Raw genomic sequence first — 19,122 nt, 5'->3', positions numbered from 1 at the left:
TTTGCCCACGAAAGCTTATGCACAAATAAATTCGTTAGCCTTTAAGGTACACAGAACTCCTCACTACAGTAAACTTCCGATATGCCAGCACCTTTAGGACCAGGGGGTGACCCCAGAAGGGGGGCTGTGAAGAGTTTTGGGTGGAGGTGGGGGGTTGTCGGGGAACTGCTCAGTGTGGGAGAGGGCAGCGCTGTGGGATCAATCCGGCAGCACTCCAGCTGCTCTGCCCCCAGCTTCCCCAAGTCAGCCACTGGTCAATTTCAGCGGCTGGTCAATTTCAGCAGCCGCTGACTTGCGGAAGCCGGGAGTAGAGCAGCTCCAATTGTCTGGCTGGCCGGAGCACTTCTGGGTTCCAGTTGGTGCCGGACTATCAGGAGTGCTGGACCACTGCATGCCGGACAATTGGAGTTTTACTGTATTTTGTTGCGTACGGACTAGCACGGCTACTGCTCCAATACTTGTTTTTATAGCAGTTTTTACCCTTGTGAGTGCATTTTCTGTAAATAAAGCTTTAATCTTAGCTCAAAGCCAGCTGTCTTTTGTGAGAGTATCTTTGGGCAAGTCACACCTTCAGTCATTGAACCCCAAACCTCCAGATCTAAAAGCATGAACTTCTGCCACTTGAGGTAATAGATTAAATCTGTTAGCACAAAGTCCTGTAATTCTCTGTATGCAGTGCAGTCATCCTGGGAGACAGAGCCGTACTGTTAGCATGCGTTACATAACATCTGGCCAAAGGAATGTCTCAGTTAGTTACCGGTTTCAAAAACTGCAAGGGTCTCTGTGGGAATGGAGTTTCCCACTGTAGTATATCTAATGCAAAGAAGATGGAATGCCAACAAAGTCCAACTGTTGCCATTTGAAAATACTAAATTTGTTCCTTCCTGCATCCAGAGAAGCTCAAATTTCTCATCACTTTAAAGTTAAGTTGATTGTTGTATATTGTTAGAATCCTGCTCTTATTCACTACAAAATAATTTGAAACTTTCAATGGCCAGAACATGTTTTTAATGTATAAGGTATGGAGGATGGAATTGTAAAATTGTGCACCACAGTCTGCATATTCTGTAGCATTGTGGTACAGCATACTGGAAATTCTATGGCAGCTTCATTTATTTTTAAAAAAAGATTTTGAATAAATTATAAGTATCTATGTGTGTGTGTTGCAGTATTAATTTCTCCACTTATGAAGGCATGGGGAGGCAGTTTGGAATGGGGTTAGCATTTTAGTTTCATATTCCTAATAACGTAGTTGTCTATAAAATACTTGAACACACACATGAAACACATATGCCAATTTTAGAATCAACATATCATTGAGTTAAGTCAGTTGAAACTTTGCAAAGCTGTTGTCTCCAAACTGAGCGAGAGAATACCTCTTTTATACACGATTCACATTTTCAAGGTTATTTTCACAACAATTTCTTTAAATGGAAGTTGAAAATCAGGCAAATAGATGTCACTGCAGATTACACAACTGCATGCTAGAATACACAAATCTAATAGTATAGTAAATTTACCTCCATAAAGGTCAACTTTAATCTCAACAATCACAATTCATGTTATATTAGAAAAATTCCTCTTTGATTTAAAAAGTAAAAACAGAAAAGATGAAATTTACTTTGCCTTTGGTACTGTCATTCCTTCAACTATTTTAATTTGTCTTGGGAGGGAAAATAATTAGTTTTAAGTAGAGTGATATTCCCAGGACTCATACTTTCAAAAGTGACTAATGATTTTAGATGCCCAACTTAAAGCACTAGAATCATAGGGCTGGAAGAGACTTCGGAAGGTCATCGAGTCCAGCCCCACTAGAAAGAGATCTGATCTTCAGAGATTGAATGCTCAACACTGCTAGAAATCCAGTCTCTTTCAAGTGTGTCAAGTTTTGCGCACAGCAATAAAGGCATCTGAAATCACTAGTCACCTCTTGACAATGTGTAGACCTGGGCCATCAGTGGATTTTAATATGAATAGCTGTGTAATACGTGTGATTTCTACCTTAGCTAGTGGGGAGCTGAGTACCCTGGCCTTGGTTTTATGTTCATGGGACATGTATTAGTGAAACAATTGTTTTTGTGGCATTCTGATTTTTTTTAATTATTTTGAGCCATTGTTTAATTTTTTGTTTTCAGTTTCAATCGCTTGGACCTGCCTCCCTACAAGAGTTATGAGCAGTTGAAGGAAAAATTATTATTTGCAATTGAAGAAACAGAAGGATTTGGGCAAGAGTAATCACATGTGAATTTGCACCCCAAAGAACGTGGACTTGTGTGGTATCCGTTCTTCACTTCCTCTGCTTGTTGCACATCTCGTTGTAAAGTAGACTTGACTAGGATTTATTTAAACAATTACTAGTGTGCAAGTAAATGGATGTTATTCTGAGACTTCATCCCCACTAACTCTGGATTTCTACCGAGCCCTTCCAGAAACCAAATCAGCAAATAATTCATCTGCAAATGCAATCTGACCTCACTAGAGATGTAATACAGCTCTCGCTCTGCTTTGTTTCACTATTTGTTAATTCGAATGCATCCTCCTTAATGACAGTGTTTTAAAACTAGTCTTTCTTTCCTTTTTAGTAGCATTTCTTTTGCTGCTGATGCATTGGGAAGTCCATTGGTAGCTGCAATGTGGCAGCATCTTCATAAGCCTCTTTACAACAGTGTTACTAGAGCCACCTTGTAACCAGCCTCTGGGTACTAGAAGCAGATCCATTGCTTGTGTTGCTGTTTCTTGCTCAAGTGTAACCTGATTTTTCCCTCTGGAGCCTGTTTATATTTCTTCTTGATTCAGATCATTACTAAGGGGATGCAGAACTACTGCACACGTCCAGGACAGAGCTTTGTTGTTGTGTTGATTTTTACAAAAAATCCTGTTAATTCTAGCATGATAAAAGCCTCTCTGAGGTGGTTGCTATATTTTGAGCATCCTCTCCTATCTCTGAAGAATTTTGATCCATTTCCATATAAGACACGCACTTAACGTCAGATACAATATTAACACTGTGGTTATTCAACACTTATTTTGCAAAAGATAAAACCACCTGGGATTGCAAGTGAATGCATTGCAGATTGATGTTTCTTGTCAGATGAATTAATGGAAAATAGACTCGATGTGGCTGTTAAGTGCCCAGTCAAATAGTTTTCTTCTAAGACTTTATCCAGCTGTCAGGAAGAGTCAGTGTAGCTGGATCTAAAACATGCTACAAAGTGGTCTCAAAATTACATTGTTTCTAATTTTGGTGGCAAATTGATGTGCTGTAGTTGGTTAAGAGACTGTCAGTACTGGCCAGTTTAGTCAGAGATTAAAGACTGCCCAATGTTGTAATATCAGTAAATTCAGTGACTCTGTAGAGGTTAGAACTAATGTGTTCAGACTAATTCATCCCTGAGTTGCTTCCAAGTGATAACTGTTTTCTTCTGATTTGGATAACATCTTTGACTTCCAGTTGTAATCTGTTAGTATCACGATACTCTAGCAGCATGCAGTAGTTTTTTACATTATATTTCCTCTTCTGGAATTAATGCACTTTCTGTATATGATCAGCTCTCTCCCTGGCCTTCCTCCCTTAGATCAGATGTGGCCAATAATTTTTGCGGGAGGGCCACTGCACGAACTTTGGTTCGTGGTCATGGGCCAGCTCTGGAAGGGGGCAGAGGCCTCCGGTGGAAGGGAAGGTTCCTTCTAGGCCCCTGGCGAGGGGAGGATACTTTGTGTGTTCCTCTGCTCCAGGCTAATCATGGTCTGGGGGCAGGGGAGCATGCAAAGTCTCTCACCCCACGCCCTGCCAGGGGCACCTAAGGGGAACAGCTGGCAGTTTCCTCTAGGTGCCATGTGCCCATGGCGGGGGAGGAGACTTTGCATGCAACTCTTCGCCTCCCCCCCCCCCCCCCATGCCAACTGAGACCTGGGGTGGGGGAGTGTGTAAAGCTGTTTACTGTCCAAAGCAGCTGATGGCTGCTCTGGGGCTCCTGGCGACCAGAGGCGGGGGGGGGCTGGGCGGGGGGGGGGGGCTGGCTGTCAGCTGCTTTGAACAGTGAATGACTTCACACACTGCCCCGCCCCCAGGTCTTGACTGGGGGTGGGGGAGCAGCAGGGCAGGCTGCGGGCTGGATCAAACAGTTTGGCCGGCTGGATGCAGCCCGCAGGCTGTATCTTGCCCACCCCTGCTTCAGCTGGTTAAACTGCCATGGGCTGAGTGTGTCTCTGTGGGAAGAGATGGCCCTGGCCAGGGCAGGAGTGCCTGCTAATGCAGCCCTGCCCTGGGACTCTGGAGGCAGAAGCCCTTTGTGGGAGCTGGAAGAGGTCAAAGCAGGGGCTGTCCCAGTTTCCTAACTTTTATTGAGGACTTTTCGGTACCAGATCATGCAAAGGGTCAGTTGTTCCTCCGCGTGTGCTCGTAAGAAGGGGGAATGGCTAGACTTCTGCAGTGTGCTACTTCCTTGCCATGCGTAGTCCAAGAAACGCAGGTCAACATGCTGCTGCTTTTGGAGAAATTGACCCACTTTTATCTTTTCACTCACGGATGAAAACTGAGCTGACTTCGTTTTACCTGGAAGAATGTCTGCCAGCTCCCAAAACATCGGACTGATTTTACAGCATATGGTTCATGGAACAAAAGCCTTATAAATATTTTCTGTTAATTCTTATAATGAAGCCTAGTTATCTAACATATTTACGAGAGAGATTAGATTAAGTGAGATAATGCAAGATTAAGCTATGGAAAATAGTTTGTGTTCTCCATAATGATTCATGTAGGGACCTAGAAATATTAACGTATAAATATCATCCAAAAGGCTTTCTGCCCTATATTTTTAAAATAAAGAATAGTTATAATTGAAATAGCCATAGCCCTAGTTCTATAGGGTGTGGCTGTTGAATATTTTTATGGTTGAAATGTTTAGTTCAGGAAAAAGGTAAATGCTTGTATATATTTTTGCAGTCTGGGGTCTCACTCCATTTCTTCCTTTAATTTAAATAGCTTGTTTATATGTCTTTACTGCTGTATTTGGGAGGAGGAAAAGGGGGGCTGGATATCCCATGCACCAGAAGTCATGTTAAAATATTGCAAATAGGAAATATTTCACTGAAAAATGCAACTGTAAAATGAATAACTGCATTTTGTCTAAAATGTGACCATTTAAAAATTGGTTTATAGTAAGTGTTAAATTAGCAATATTTCTGAAAACAGAACTAAAAATTGCTTTTAAAATACATTTTGCCTTGTAAGCATTGTAAATACTAACAAATCTGTTAATTTTTTACAGCATGTTATGTTGAAATAAAAAGGAATTAATATGAGCAATTTAATGCCCTCTCCTGCTCTTTATGGGGACCTGGGGGAAACATCATGTGCATAAGCATACAATTTGGTATACCATGTGATGGGTTGAGTGAATTTGGCTTCCAAGTGAGATCTTCAGTAGAGATTAACAAATGTCTGCTTTTACATAGATTTAGCAGCTTGTACATTACAATAAACTGACACTGTCTCTGCTGTATGCATGTGCCAATGTCAGTGCATCTAGTTCCACAAGAGTTACAATAACTCTATTTGGAATTTTGCCTTAGGAAGGTGTTAATTTTCTTATAACATTTTTGACCTACTGATCTTATGGCTAACACAGTCTGATATTTCTGGGTAGCTCAGAAAATGTTAAGTTAATAAAATTATTAATTAAAGGATCATTACTTAAAATGTTATATTGTTGCAAATTTTATATATTTTTAACCTATCCACTTGGTTTGTGTAAAAGGAAAAATAATTTGTGACCAAATATATTGCTGTTTTTATTATATGGCAAAAAAGCATACTCTGGTATACCTCACATTCATGTAGCTCATGTTTTCCTAACATTCTACAGTGGATTAGTAATCTAAACATCTTCTACTCAGTTGGTATCTCCAGCTCCCCTTCCTGGGTTTTATGTGAGTGTGGTGACTTTTTCATTTTCTTTTGGAATCAGAGTTTGTGGATATGTTCTCTAGTGAATATATATGAACTAGGATCAGCAGCACTGGATTGTAAAATATTGTACTGAAATTCCATTCTTTCCTTGAACTGTAATTTCAAAATACTCAGGTAATTGTAAAAGTATCTCAAAGTCAAATACTTTTATAAAAGTACTTAAAGAGCTGGTCTTCCTGTCATCATTTCCTGTCCCAATATGAACACACCTTTGCAATGAAATGTTCCCTTGCTCAATGGGAGCTATAGAGTTGGTTTGTGGGCAGCAGTTCACTTCTAGGAATGGTTCTGTCATTGCTAATCTCTGTGAAACTCAGCCATGTGATAATCTTTAATGGGCTATATATGGCTGTGAGGAAAACAATTCCCTGACTTCTAGGAATTGCTTTATTGAAAGCTGAGTTACACCTGGATCCCATGCCTATAGCATAGTGAGGCTGGTGCTCTGAAGAAGCAAAGTCTAGCTCACTGGGCTGCTTGGAGGGAAGTGGAGAGGCATGGAGGGCAGATCGAATTACATGAGCTGTCATAACCAAGGTGAAATATGATTGTAACCCAACTGTTCATAATTTCTTCTTGCTTTTGTGGACAGGAGGAAAAAAATCTATTAAGGAACAAAGCTTTAGTATGAGAATCTCCCCAGGGTTGAATCACAGCCTCCTACTGGGACCACAGCCAGAATTTATGGAACTAATCTGTACTTGTCTTAAACAGGATAATGTATGCGATGTAGACAGGACCTTGCATGCAGCCCTCATCAGCGCTGATGTATGAGATTTTGCTCAATGTTTTTGATCAAGCCTCTGTTTCCTAGTGAGTTATTTAGGAAACTGAAGTGGAAGACTATTATTCTAGTGGGTCTCGTTGCCCTTTTTTGTTTTTCCTAACCATCACCACATCGTTCAGTAAAAATAGACGTGTGTGTGACCAAGACTAGAATCCTGGAGGTGTAGCAGACCAAGTACAATGGTAAGGCTGGGGTGAAGATGAAGGCCCCAAGGAGTAAAGGAAATAATTAGGGAATCCACTTGAAAACATCTGGACGATAATAAAGTGATACGTAACCGTCAGCATGGATTCCTGTCAAACCGACCGGAGAGCTTTCTTTGACAGGATAACCAGCCTTGTGGATAAAGGGGAAGCAGTGCCCAAACTTTGGTAAAGCATTTGATATGAACTTGCATGATCTTCTTATCAATAAACTAGGGAAGGTACAATGTAGGTGGAGCCACTATAAGGTGGGTGCATAACTGGTTGGATAACTGTTCTCAGAGAATTCTCAATGGGTTCAGTCATTCTGGAAGGCCACAACGAGTGGGGTTCCGCAGGGATCAGTCTTTGGACAGGTTCTGTTCAATATCTTCAATGATTTCTAGATAGTGACATAGAGAATTCACTTATAAAGTTTGTGGAGGGGTTGCAAGTGCACTGGAAGATAGGGTCATAATTCAAAATGATCTGGAAAAGTGGAGAGAAAGTCTGAAGTAAATAAGATGAAATTCAGTAAGGACAAATGCAAAGTACACATTGAAATGCCATAATCCAAACTTCCCTGGTTCAGCAACACGCCTGCTATGGCATCATCAGGTGTACCTATGATAGCACTAAGGGGGATAAGCGGGGGGGCTGCGGCCAGGAGTGTTGTAAAACGAGGTGGCCAAGATGGAGCCCCGGGGTCAGTAGAGCTGGCGGGAGGAGTGGAACTCCCAGTCTTGGGGTGGGAGGGGAGCATGAAGCCCCCTGCACCTGTCAGCAGATGGTCAGAGGTTTGTGTGTGAGAGAGAGAGGGACACACACACACGACTTTAGCTGTTAGGACACAAGGTTCCTCCGCAGCAGGCAGCCTAAAGAAGGTTGACTGATGCCCCAAGGGTCTGCCCCATGGAGGCAACAGAGCCCAAATGCCCAGCTCTCACTGCGTCTGCCCTTATGACCGGCTGGAGTTTTTTTTTATTGTGTTTGGTTCTGTTACAGCAACAGGAGGAATCAGTTAAAAACTTAAAACAGTTACAGGTTTATTAAAGGAGCTTATAAAGCATGTGGTTACAATGGCTATTGTTCTACTTAACTGCTAGCAAATACAGATCTTAAAATGGTTACAAAGGAAAAAGGAAAAATAAAAAAAACAAAACAAAAATAATGGTACCAAATGACAGCTTAATCTTTAAAGAGTTTTCAATTTATTTATGCACTAAGACAAAGGACACATACGGGTACAATTTTTACCCCCTTCTGTGTCTCTCGATTCCAGTGTGTCAGGCCAGGACCGGTCACTCAATCCCCGGGAAAGACGAATACGAGGCTGGGCGTCCCCATGTGGACCTCGGGAGGCAATTACCTAACCCGACCAGCAGGTAGATGGTAGATTGACGCTCAGAGTGAGTGTGCTGCTGGACCCATCTTTATACCTGTGGGGTCATGTATTTCTCTTTTTTATTTATGGTGCCAAATGGTGCTGGGTTGTCTTTGTGATGCCAGTTCTTACAAGGGAGCTGTGAACTTAATTTACACTTGTAAGAGAGGTAACTAAATTGGGAGGACTGGGCATTCTTTTCTCAGTGGGCAATTCCTCTCCCAGGGACAGCTGTGTGTGATCGTATCAACATAGGTGCCAACCAAGGGCAGTTCTTGCAGCCTCTAGGTCAGCTTATTGGCTTGATCACCCTCTTGTATCTGTGTTTACAGTTATCTAGGGTCAGATAAGCCAGCATATCCGGGCTTCAAAGACACTGCTGATTTTACTGCTCTTTATGCCCTGTATGCTCCAGGCACCTCAGAGGGGCAAGCAAGATGGATGTGACGGGGGGGATCTTTGTCTGGCTACAGCACCATAGCAGGGATGCTGAGGGAATGCGCAGAACTGCTGGGAGAAGCATGGAGCCCCCCAAGTGGCAGCGGAGCTCCTGGGCTTGGGGGGGAGTGCAGAACCACCCCCCCCTCCCCATGTGGCAGTAAAGCTGGTGGATGGAGCAGGAAGCCACAGGCATCAGCAGGGAGGGAGCTGCTTGAGGGAGTGTGGAGCTACTGGTCAGTAGCAGAGCTCCTAGGTGGCAGCAGTGCCTCTGAGGACAAAGCAAAGCCCCCAGTCATGAGCGGGAGCACAGAGCCCTGCATGGTAGTGAAGCCCCTGGGGCCACCAGGGGGAGAGTGGAGCTCTAGACAATAGTGGAGTCCCCAGCCACTGGGGAGAGCGGAGCCCCAGCAGGGGAGTGGAGCCCCAGGCAGCAGCTAAGCCGTGGGGGGTGGAAGAGTAGTAGAGCTCCCTTCCACCTTGCACTGTGGGGAGCACAGAGCCCTGGGTGGCAGTGGAGCTGCCTGGAGAAAAGCGGAGCCTCTCGGGGGCTAGGAGGAAAGCAGACACCTCCCTCCACCACATTGACCTTGTCTGGTCTGGCACGTTCCCTTGTTCGGGATCTGTCAGGTCCCCAGGTACCAAACCAAGGAGGTAGAACCTCTACTCCACTTAGTAAGGAACGGTCAGTTGCACCCATACAAAATGGGAAATGACTGCTTAGGAAGGAGTATGATCTAGGGCAGGACTACTCAACAGGCCGTTCATTTATTTGTGGCCTGGGGGTGGGAGCCAAAAACACAAAAGTAGCCTATATAATGGTCTCCTGTTGATACGTGTTTTAGTAGTTAAATTCCTGGACTGTCATTGCTCATTAAAAGTGCTGTCATACGGGTGGAAATCAGGTCAATATTGCATGTTATTAATATCAACAGAACAGACTTAAATGGGGCCTGCGTGTTGTGTAGTCTTGCCTTAATCTTTGTATTCATGCCTATCAGTGTGAAAAGCTATTTGCATATATTTGGATATATATTTGCATGTATATGCAACAGCACTTAAGTTGCAACCCTTGGCATGTGCTGAGAGTATCATTGTGATCCCCGGGGCTTCCAAAGTTGAGTAGCCCTAGTCTAGATGGTGCTCTATCCTGCCATGAGGGCAGGAGATTGGACCTGATTTCTTCTGGAGGTCCCTTCCCATTCTATGATTCTATAAGGAAAGGAGTGTTGTAGTCCAGGATTGAGGTGCATTAGCTGCCATCTCTAGTGTAAGCGAAATAATTTTAAACTCACAACTCTGGTCATCTGAAGTGGGCTGTGCCCATGAAAGCTCATGATACCATCTATAAAGGGCTACCAGACCAGTTTTTGGTTTAGTTAAATTATAGTCTAATTTCAATTAGCTATATATCTGCATTCTTTGCTTTGATTTAGCACTGCTTTTCTGGGCTGATCAAATCATGAGATTTGCATTAGAGAGGTCTGTGGCAGACAACCATTAACTCAAATGGTTCCTTCAGTCCCCAGGCAAAACTGTGTCAATTAAAGTAACAGTCCCAGAAAGCTGGAACCTTTAGATCAGCCTGGGTTCTCTGGCCCGGCCATACACCTCTCTAATGCAAATCCCTGGCCTGGCCTCTTTCTTCAGGTCTGTGCTGACTCCAGGTCCTCCAGCTGCAGTTTTTGCCAACAAATCTCCTAGGAATGTGCCGCCTGTTTCCTATGGGTCAGTTTCCAACACCACTCCTCTTCCCACTAGTTCGGCTGGTTCCTAGTCTGTTCCTCCAGTGGCTGCTGCTTTCCTCCTAGGGGAAAGCCACAGCATGGAAGAGATAAGGCAGCTCTGCAGTAGCTCGGCATTTCTTGAAAAGGGAAATGGCGATACACCAGTGAGGGGCTCACTAAATCCAATACACGTCTGGCGCTGGGATCCTCTGCGGAGAATCTTAAGAAAACAGCCACTGGCCTGGCAGCACCTCAAAGGCGAACGAAACATCTGATGGTGGCAGGAGTGTTTGTGGGCTCAGCCCGCTCGTCAGATGAGCGGCTGCTGGCAGCCCAGACCCAAGAGTGGGGGAGGGGGGAGGGGAGGGAGACGGGGCCCAGCTGGGGCTGAGCACGCGGCGGTGGGGCCGGGGGCTCCCTTCTCTCTCCGATGCAGAACCAAAGGCCGGGCAGGCCCGTGGCGGGGGCAGCGGGGTGAATCGTGTCACCCCCACGTCCCGCGACGGGCCGGTCCATTTCCATGAGCGCTCTGCAGCTCCGGCCCGCCAGGCGGCGCCCTGACACAGGGTGCCCGGCAACACCCCCAACACTTCCGGGGCTTGGGCAGCCCGCAGCGACGGAAATGACGTCAGCCGCTCCCTGCGACGGAAACCCGGCCGCCCCAGCCCCATTGGCTGGCGGAGCGGCCCGGTCCCGGCCCCGGCCCCGGCCCGGGAGCTGCGCATGCGTGCTGGTGCCGTGACAGGGCTGTGCCGCTGCGGTCCGGCTGCTGCTTCACGCGCAGGTTGCCCCGCGCCATGGTGAGCGAGGGGGGCGCAGCCGCGAGCGTTGGGCCGGGCCTGTGGCGTCGGGACCGCCCGCCCCAGAGCCCCGCGCGCCCCTCCCGAGGCCCGGCGCGGCTGCCGGAGACATGGGGCCGGGGGGGGGGCTGTGCGCGGGGGGTCGGGCGCTAGCAGCGAGGGCGGTTAAATATCCGTTAACGGAAGAGCCGATTAGCCTGGGCAAGTCGTATTGGTCGCGTGACGCCCCGGCCGGGCAGCAGCCAGCGCCCCCCCCCCCCCCCCCCGTCCCTTCCCGCCCCGCTGCCGGTTTAAAACCAGCTCCCCTCACGGCCTGTCTGCCTGCGGCCCCGGGTGGGGGAGGGCGATGAGCTCCCTGCCCCCCGCCCTCAAGGCAGGACCAAGCTCCGTCTACACCATCCCTGACAGATGTCTATCTAACCTGTTCTTAAATATCTCCAGAGAGGGAGATTCCACCACCTCCCTTGGCAATTTATTCCAATATTTGACCACCCTGACAGTTAGGAATTTTTTCCTAATGTCCAATCTAAACCTCCCCTGCTGCACTTTAAGCCCATTACTCCTTGTCCTGTCCTCAGAAACCAAGAGGAACAAATTTTCTCCTTCCTCCTTGTGACACCCTTTTAGATATTTGAAAACCGCTATCATGTCCCCCCTTAATCTTCTTTTTTCCAAACTAAACAAGCCCAGTTCATGAAGCCTGGCTTCATAGGTCATGTTCTCTAGACCTTTAATCATTCTTGTCGCTCTTCTCTGTACCCTTTCCAATTTCTCCACATCTTTCTTGAAATGTGGCGCCCAGAACTGGACACAGTACTCCAGCTGAGGCCTAACTAGTGCAGAGTAGAGCGGCAGAATGACTTCACGAGTTTTGCTTACAACACACCTGTTGATACAACCTAGAATCATATTTGCTTTTTTTGCAACAGCATCACACTGTTGACTCATATTCAACTTGTGGTCCACTATGACCCCTAGATCCCTTTCCACCATGCTCCTTCCTAGACAGTCGCTTCCCATCTTGTATGTATGGAACTGATTGTTCCTTCCTAAGTGGAGCACTTTGCATTTCTCTTTATTAAACCTCATCCTGTTTACCTCTGACCATTTCTCTAACTTGCTAAGGTCATTTTGAATTATGTCCCTATCCTCCAAAGAAGTTGCAACCCCACCCAGTTTGGTATCATCTGCAAACTTAATAAGCGTACTCTCTATCCCAATATCTACATCATTGATGAAGATATTGAACAGTACGGGTCCTAAAACAGACCCTTGCGGAACTCCACTTGTTATCCCTTTCCAGCAGGATTTAGCACCATTAACAACAACTCTCTGACTACGGTTATCCAGCCAATTATGCACCCACCTTATCATGGCCCGATCTAAGTTATATTTGCCTGCTCCTGATACACTGATATACTTGGTTCCTGATACACTTTAAATGCAGAGTCGCAGCAGGGGTAGGTCCCGGGACCCAGCACAAGTCAGGACTGAGCCAGGCTGCTGGCCAGCCTGCTAAAAAATTTACTGTCAGGGGGTGGGGGCATTGTGTGTAGTTTATAACTTTAACCAAGAAGATTTTGCTTATTAATTCATCAGTTAATTGTCTACACAATTACATCTCTAGTAGCAACCTGCCTGCTTAGTGGATTGTTCTCATTGTTCTTAATGAATTCCCCCAGAAGTATAAAACAGGTGTAAGAACTTGAAGGCTCGTTTGCTTTTCCAGAGTGGTGTTAAGGAGCCTTAATTGTGAAGAACAGTATAGCCTTATAAATGCTTTTGGTATTTTAGTGTTTAGAACTGATCTAAATTTCCTTTCAAAATGTAGTCCATGAACTGCTTGTGGAGATGATAGGTATATAAATTGTGTGTGTGTGTCCCTAGCCTTTACTTGCTGTTCAATTGCTCATGATGTAACACTGAGGATATAGTTGCATAGATTGGTTGACTAATAACTAGAAGTAAAATGTCAATACTAGCTTCATTACTATAAGCACACAGGGTTTGGCGATTTCCTCCAGTGGAAAAGTACAAGATCCAAAATGGGTTTCAGCATCAGGTGGCCTTGCCACGTGTCTTTCTAGGACTAACCACAGTTAGGAATTTTAGGAAGAATAAACCATTCATAGTTGTTGACTTGATCACCAAACCAAGAAGCTTCCAGAGTATCAGTAATTACCCTAATTAGCATACTTAGAATTATAAACAGATCCACGCTTCGTATACAAGCAAGATTCATGCACCAAAATAGGCTTTAAACATTCACCAGTTTGTAACTTTAAAATTTGTTAAACAAAATACCTTGTGTAAAGCATCTTTGACTTATGGATATGAACATGCATAATGCCAATTTTCATAAAGCATGGATGGCTCATGACATTTAAAAAACTCCTTTCCTTCCTTTCTGTGTGAGATAAGACAGGCAAACTGAAGTTTGCAGATACAAAACAAATCTACTGTTGCCTGATTCTTATAGTTGCCAGCAGTTAGCATTGTGTTAGACATGGTTGCCTATTCTGTGCAATCGTTTTCTTGTTCCCGTGAGGACAAGCACATTATTTTGTTTGTAGAAATCTGTTTTGCCTAATGTTGCATTGTGGAGACCAGTCAGTTAAGATGCTGAGTGCTTCAGCTCCCCATTCTCTTTAATGGGAGTTCCAAGTGCCCAGCATCTGCCAAGGAGCACTTGATACCATGCAGAATCATGCTTAGGGCCACTGAGATCATAAGGCACCATTAGCAAGATTCCAAGTCAGTTGTGATTGATGTAAGAGTGAACATTCCTAAGAAAATTTTCAAAATCTTTGAGTTGACATTAATTTTACAAAGATGATAAATTAATAATAATACTTTTGCAGATTGTCTTTTTAAAGTAGTAAATTGTTGACAATAGATACCAATTGCCCATTTACGATGAGTTGTTATAGGCTAATGGTTGTAGACCAGGTTTTTCCCCTTGTTTGCTTTACACTTATTGCCTTTAGCATATTTTTGATAAATGAAGAGGGAGAGTCTAAAACCCAAAACTCGATATTTTCTAATGATTGATTATAAATTCCATGTATATTTTTCAAAACGTGCTGCAGTGTTGTCCTTTCTATAACTGTAAAATAATATCATGATTAATAAAAATAATAAAAGTTATAGGAGCCCTAATGAGAAACCCTACAATAACAAAACTGTTGTGTGTGGCCTTGTGCCCGTGAGCAAACTTATAATGAGAAACCAGTATTGCAGTGATGAATGAGGAGAGAGGGTGAAAGAAGTATTAGGAAACAGGTTTCAGGCTTCCAAAGGGTGGTTATGACAAATGAGTAAGAGAAAACAATGGGCTTGAAATCAACTAAAAGGATCTTGGTGATGTGCTAGAGCCAAAAATAGCTCTGGTTTACGCTGAGAAAATGAGTAATGTCTACAGGAATCATCTCGGCTCAGTGTTAATTCCAAATATATTATTACAAAGCATTATTTGAAGACAGATTGCACCTTCAAGGCATCATGTTGCATAACCTTGTTTCTTTATTTTTCAGGCTGAAGTGGAAGAAACGTTGAAGCGAATTCAGAGCCAAAAGGGAGTCCAAGGAATCATTGTTGTTAATTCGGAAGGTGTTGTGTCACTAAGGCTGTATTACCTAAGGATGTTACTTTTTTAGATTGGGGCACTTTGTAAATAGCAAATTCATTGATCTTTAAAGATATTAAATGTGTCTCTAGATATATTTTCCTTTTGTAGAGAGGCAGGTTATGTCAAGATACCTCTCTGCAAGCCTTATTGAAGTTCATAGCATTGAGAGAATATATCTGAAAGCAGAATTTGCCCCCAGGCTTTTTAAGAATAACTTCGCAGCCAAGAAGAATATCAAAGTGTGTAGAATGTAGAACAAGGCAAGCTCATTTTGCCAATATAATAAAAAGGGGTTTCTGATTGTACTGTATATTAAATACAGGCAGTCCCCGGGTTACATGGATCCGACTTACATCGGATCCCTACTTACAAACGGGGTGAGGCAACCCTGCACTAGCTGTTTCCCCCCAGCAGACCAGGGAGACGCGAAGCTAGCGCCCCCCCCCCCCCCCCCCAGCAGACCAGTGAGACGCGGAGCGGCTTTTCTCAGCAGACACCTCAGCTTGAGAATAAAGGACTGATGGAAGTGAGGTGTGGGAGAATAAAACTGAGCTCTGGAGAAATGTTTGCCTAGAGTTTCCCCTACAATATGTACCAGATCCGACTTACATACAAATTCAACTTAAGAACAAACCTACAGTCCCTATCTTGTACGTAACCTGGGGACTGCCTGTACTTAATTTTAATTTAACTGATAGTTGTCGTAGGAGAAAGACATTCAGTAAATGCATATAGGCCAACTGGAAGATAGGATCATTGACCTAATTTACAAATCAGCACTTGGTTTGCCCTTCCTTAGTGGTGGTGGTGTCTGAGCAGTAGGAGGAAGATCAAATATTTGGGCTGTGCTTGTGGCATGTACGTCTTTGGTGTGCTATAAAAACAGATAGCTCAAACAGTAGCTTTGCTGCTGCATCAGTCCTATACTGCAGCATATGATAAATGTGGGCTGAGTTTGGCTCCTCGGCTTCTGACAGGGTGGTGATACTGGAAAGACCTCTGGTGGAGGCTGGGACGGAGGAAAGCAACTTCTAATTGTCCCCCATCCCTAAGGAAAGCTCCTACCCATTAGCAGCCTCCAACGGACCAGCTTGTATGGAGCCTGGCTGTAAAGCACACCTGCCCCCCTGGAGAAAAAATATTTAAACTCTGTGGTACACAAACCTATGAGGGCTCTGATCCCAATGGTGATGAGGAACTCCGTTCCACCAGCATCCATGCTCCTTGCGGGCTTTTCCTGTAGCGTCTTTTTTTTTGCACGTTTGGGAGTGGTTCCATGACTGTAGTGCTGTAAGGGTTTCCTACTCTGCAGGACAGTGTCTATATCTCAGCCCCCATTTCGGCACGGCTCACTGAGCATTTCTGGTCAAACTTTGTTTTAAAAAGTTATTTTTTTAAATAGGCTAAATTTTAAGCCTAAAATCTATTTAGGTTTAAAGGTATCTAATGGGTAGCCAGGAATTAAGTTAGTCTCAGAGATTACCATAATTAACAGTCTTGCTACAATTACTGTCTCTCTGCAGGTATTCCTATCAAAAGCACAGTGGACAATTCTACAACAGTGCAATATGCAGGCCTAATGCACAGCTTCATCATGAAGGCCAGGAGCACTGTGCGAGACATTGATCCCCAGAATGACCTGACGTTCCTGCGGATCCGCTCCAAGAAAAATGAGATCATGATTGCTCCAGGTAAAAGCCTCTCGGTGTTGGACTTCAAAGCTTCCTGTTGGAATTCCTTTCTCATGACATGTGTCTCATCCTTCCCTGTCCAGCTTTTTATAGCACCATATCTGTACAGCCTGAAGTGAATCCTACTAGTGACTGTCTAATTTAGTATGCTTTAGCTCTATCCAATGAATTTCTGGTACTATACTCAGTTCAGAGCTGGGTCTCATTCTGTTAAAACAATTCTTCCCCCTTCATGATAGAATTAGTTTTCCCATCTCACTGTCAGTAAAACTGTAAATTTGAGGGAACATCCTCTTGTGTTTTGCCTTTTTCAAGATAAGAGCAGAAGCGTCTGAAATTAGCAGAACACGTTTTGTGTTCTGCTTCAGATCAGCGGTGTTGGAGTTAACGACTGACATGAACCAGAGTGGGAGGCTGGCCGATTCTCAAGATTGGAGTCGCATGCATATTACAGTACCTGCAGGTCATAAAATCTCTCAGTTTGAGGCTGTGTCTACACTACTCTGTTAATTTATCGCCACTGCTCAGACCATGTGTAGACAATGTGATGGTTAAAACACCAGCAGCAACCAGTGCCCTGGAAACACTGGAAGTTGCAATGATATAGCATTGATTGACTATGTCAAGAGAAAATGTCTCTTGTTGAGAAGGCCAAAATGTTTCATTAAATCACCAGAGAGTGTAACAGGAAACTGATGGAATATGGGTTCTGTTTACCCAAGTGTAGAGGGCTCAGATATGTCCCTTCACCTCGGTTAAGACCAGTGGAGGAGCTGTGATAAGTAGCTATTCAGGCAGAAAAACTTAAACAACAAATAATCTAGCAGCACCTTGACTGCACAGGGCAAGAAGTCGTCTTTGTATAACAGCCTATTTGTGCTGGCACAGATGCAGTGGGAATGGCTGAGAGATTTAAGCTTATGTGGATCTTGTGCTGCAGAATCTTCATATGAAAGGTGCAAAGTGGGAGTGAGTATTGTTCAGAATGTAGGAATCTGAGTTAAATTACATCGGCTTGGAGTATCCAGTGGTGGGCAACCTGTAGCCGAGGGCCGCATCAGCCCTTTTGGGTCCGTTGTGTAGCACATGAGACATTTTCTTTACCATTGCCCCTGGAGAGTTACCAGATTCTGCTGGTTTTCATCCATACAGATTTTTTTCTACTGGTATTACAGAAGTACTGTGCACGTGAAGTGAAAAGTGTGCTAATTGCATGCAACGTTGTGAGAGCGATGTACCCCCTCTGCATCCAATCAAAGTGCTGCTCTGGTTCACTTGGCACACCCTGCAAATTCTAGGTACAAAAGCGCAGTTAGTAGAACTACCCTGTCTCAGGAGATGTTTTAGTCATGACAGTCTTGTGGCCCACTGAGATGGAGGGTTACTCATGCAGCCCCCTCACTGGTGTATTCCATTCTCTACAGAGGTGCCACAGTAAAAATTAGCAAGACTGACCATATTTAGCCATTGGAAATGCCTGTCAAGTCCACCTCGCTTACTAATTAACACTCGTGGTCAAGTATGTTAATGTCTCATGCTACTTTAAAGTAGAAGTGGAGAAGATGAACATTTATGTAGGTGACATGTTCTGTCACTTATCGATGTATGATAAATGTGCAAGGTAAAAAAAACAAAAGAAAACTTTCTTAGTCTATGAACGAGCATTAACAATGGAGAAATAACTTTTTTTTTTTCCCCTTTACAGATAAAGACTATTTCCTGATCGTCATCCAGAATCCAACAGAATGAGACTTAAGTTAGTCTGGTTTTCCCTCACTTCCCGATATTTTTTTAATTTAATAGCCAAAAACAAAGCATTAGTGTTAATTCTATTGTGCCAGCTTAAAAATGACCAAGCGGAAAGCATTCCGCTCTTTTTTTATTTACAAAGAAGTAAAAGTATCACTAAAATGACATTCCCTGAAAGGGGTATGAGGATTAAAATCAAGTGACTTCAGCAGTCAGAAATGGACAGATTTCTTTTAGTGTTCAAGAAAATAACTTAATATAATAGAAATTCTAATAGTGCGATCTAAAAATGAATCCTTGTGGTTTGCACACTCCAGTCAATTTTGTCTGAATTATGGTTTTACTTTATTGGTTTTGAATCACTGTAAATATGAAGCTTAATTGCTCACAACTTATCTTGTTTCTTTCTTTTGCTGCTTTTATGACTTTTTTTTGATAAGGTCAGACCTTTTCAAATCAATAAAAGTGTCAACATAGTGGTATTTTTTTTCATGTCTCTATTCCTTCTCGTGAAATTTTCAGTGGCTCTTTGGTGACTGACCTTACTGCAATCTTTTAAAGCGCTCAGCTGTGCCTGAGGCTATTCCTACCTCACAATGTTGTACTCTCTCTGGTGACTTTTTCATGCATTTTCACCTCATACTTATTATTTTCATGCATTTTCACCTCATACCTTTAAACCAGGGGATAAAAAAGGAAAATACAATTGGATTGTCCTGAGTAAGAACAGCAGGATTTCATCTATTGGAATTACTGTTCCAGAAC

At 43.8% G+C, this 19,122-nt stretch overlaps 2 protein-coding genes across 3 annotated transcripts in view; both read left to right on the top strand.

The window, feature by feature from the left end:
• The window catches only part of ITCH (itchy E3 ubiquitin protein ligase), a 106,154-nt gene extending 100,017 nt beyond the window's left edge, over positions 1-6,137 (top strand). For both annotated transcript variants that reach the window (XM_075901534.2, XM_075901535.2), the window contains exon 24: positions 2,136-6,137. In XM_075901534.2, coding sequence (XP_075757649.1) covers positions 2,136-2,235 — 100 coding nt within the window. In that variant the 3' untranslated portion in view covers positions 2,236-6,137. The remainder of the gene's footprint in view (positions 1-2,135) is intronic.
• Positions 6,138-7,043: 906 nt separating this feature from the next.
• On the top strand, positions 7,044-18,839 carry DYNLRB1 (dynein light chain roadblock-type 1). The gene is made up of 6 exons (XM_075901536.2): positions 7,044-7,129; positions 10,413-10,470; positions 11,122-11,289; positions 14,823-14,898; positions 16,441-16,608; positions 18,314-18,839. The coding sequence occupies exons 1-6, from the start codon at positions 7,044-7,046 to the stop codon at positions 18,355-18,357; spliced, it is 600 nt and encodes a 199-aa protein (XP_075757651.2). The 3' UTR covers positions 18,358-18,839.
• Positions 18,840-19,122: the final 283 nt, after the last annotated feature.

This window comes from Pelodiscus sinensis, chromosome 17 (assembly GCF_052426305.1).
Source record: "Pelodiscus sinensis isolate ZL-2025 chromosome 17, ASM5242630v1, whole genome shotgun sequence".
In the NCBI taxonomy this organism is placed as follows: domain Eukaryota; kingdom Metazoa; phylum Chordata; order Testudines; family Trionychidae; genus Pelodiscus; species Pelodiscus sinensis.
Note: the sequence above shows the minus strand (reverse complement) of the source record. Positions and strands in the feature narration are given on the sequence as shown.

Excerpts from the sequence above, each read along its gene's own strand:
- DYNLRB1 (XM_075901536.2), top strand. The coding sequence starts at position 7,044 with ATGGATTCCTGTCAAACCGACCGGAGAGCTTTCTTTGACAGGATAACC. Across the intron at positions 10,471-11,121 it reads CCAACAAATCTCCTAGGAAT|CCGCTCCCTGCGACGGAAAC; the intron begins GTGCCGCCTGTT and ends AAATGACGTCAG. Across the intron at positions 16,609-18,313 it reads TGAGATCATGATTGCTCCAG|ATAAAGACTATTTCCTGATC; the intron begins GTAAAAGCCTCT and ends TCCCCTTTACAG.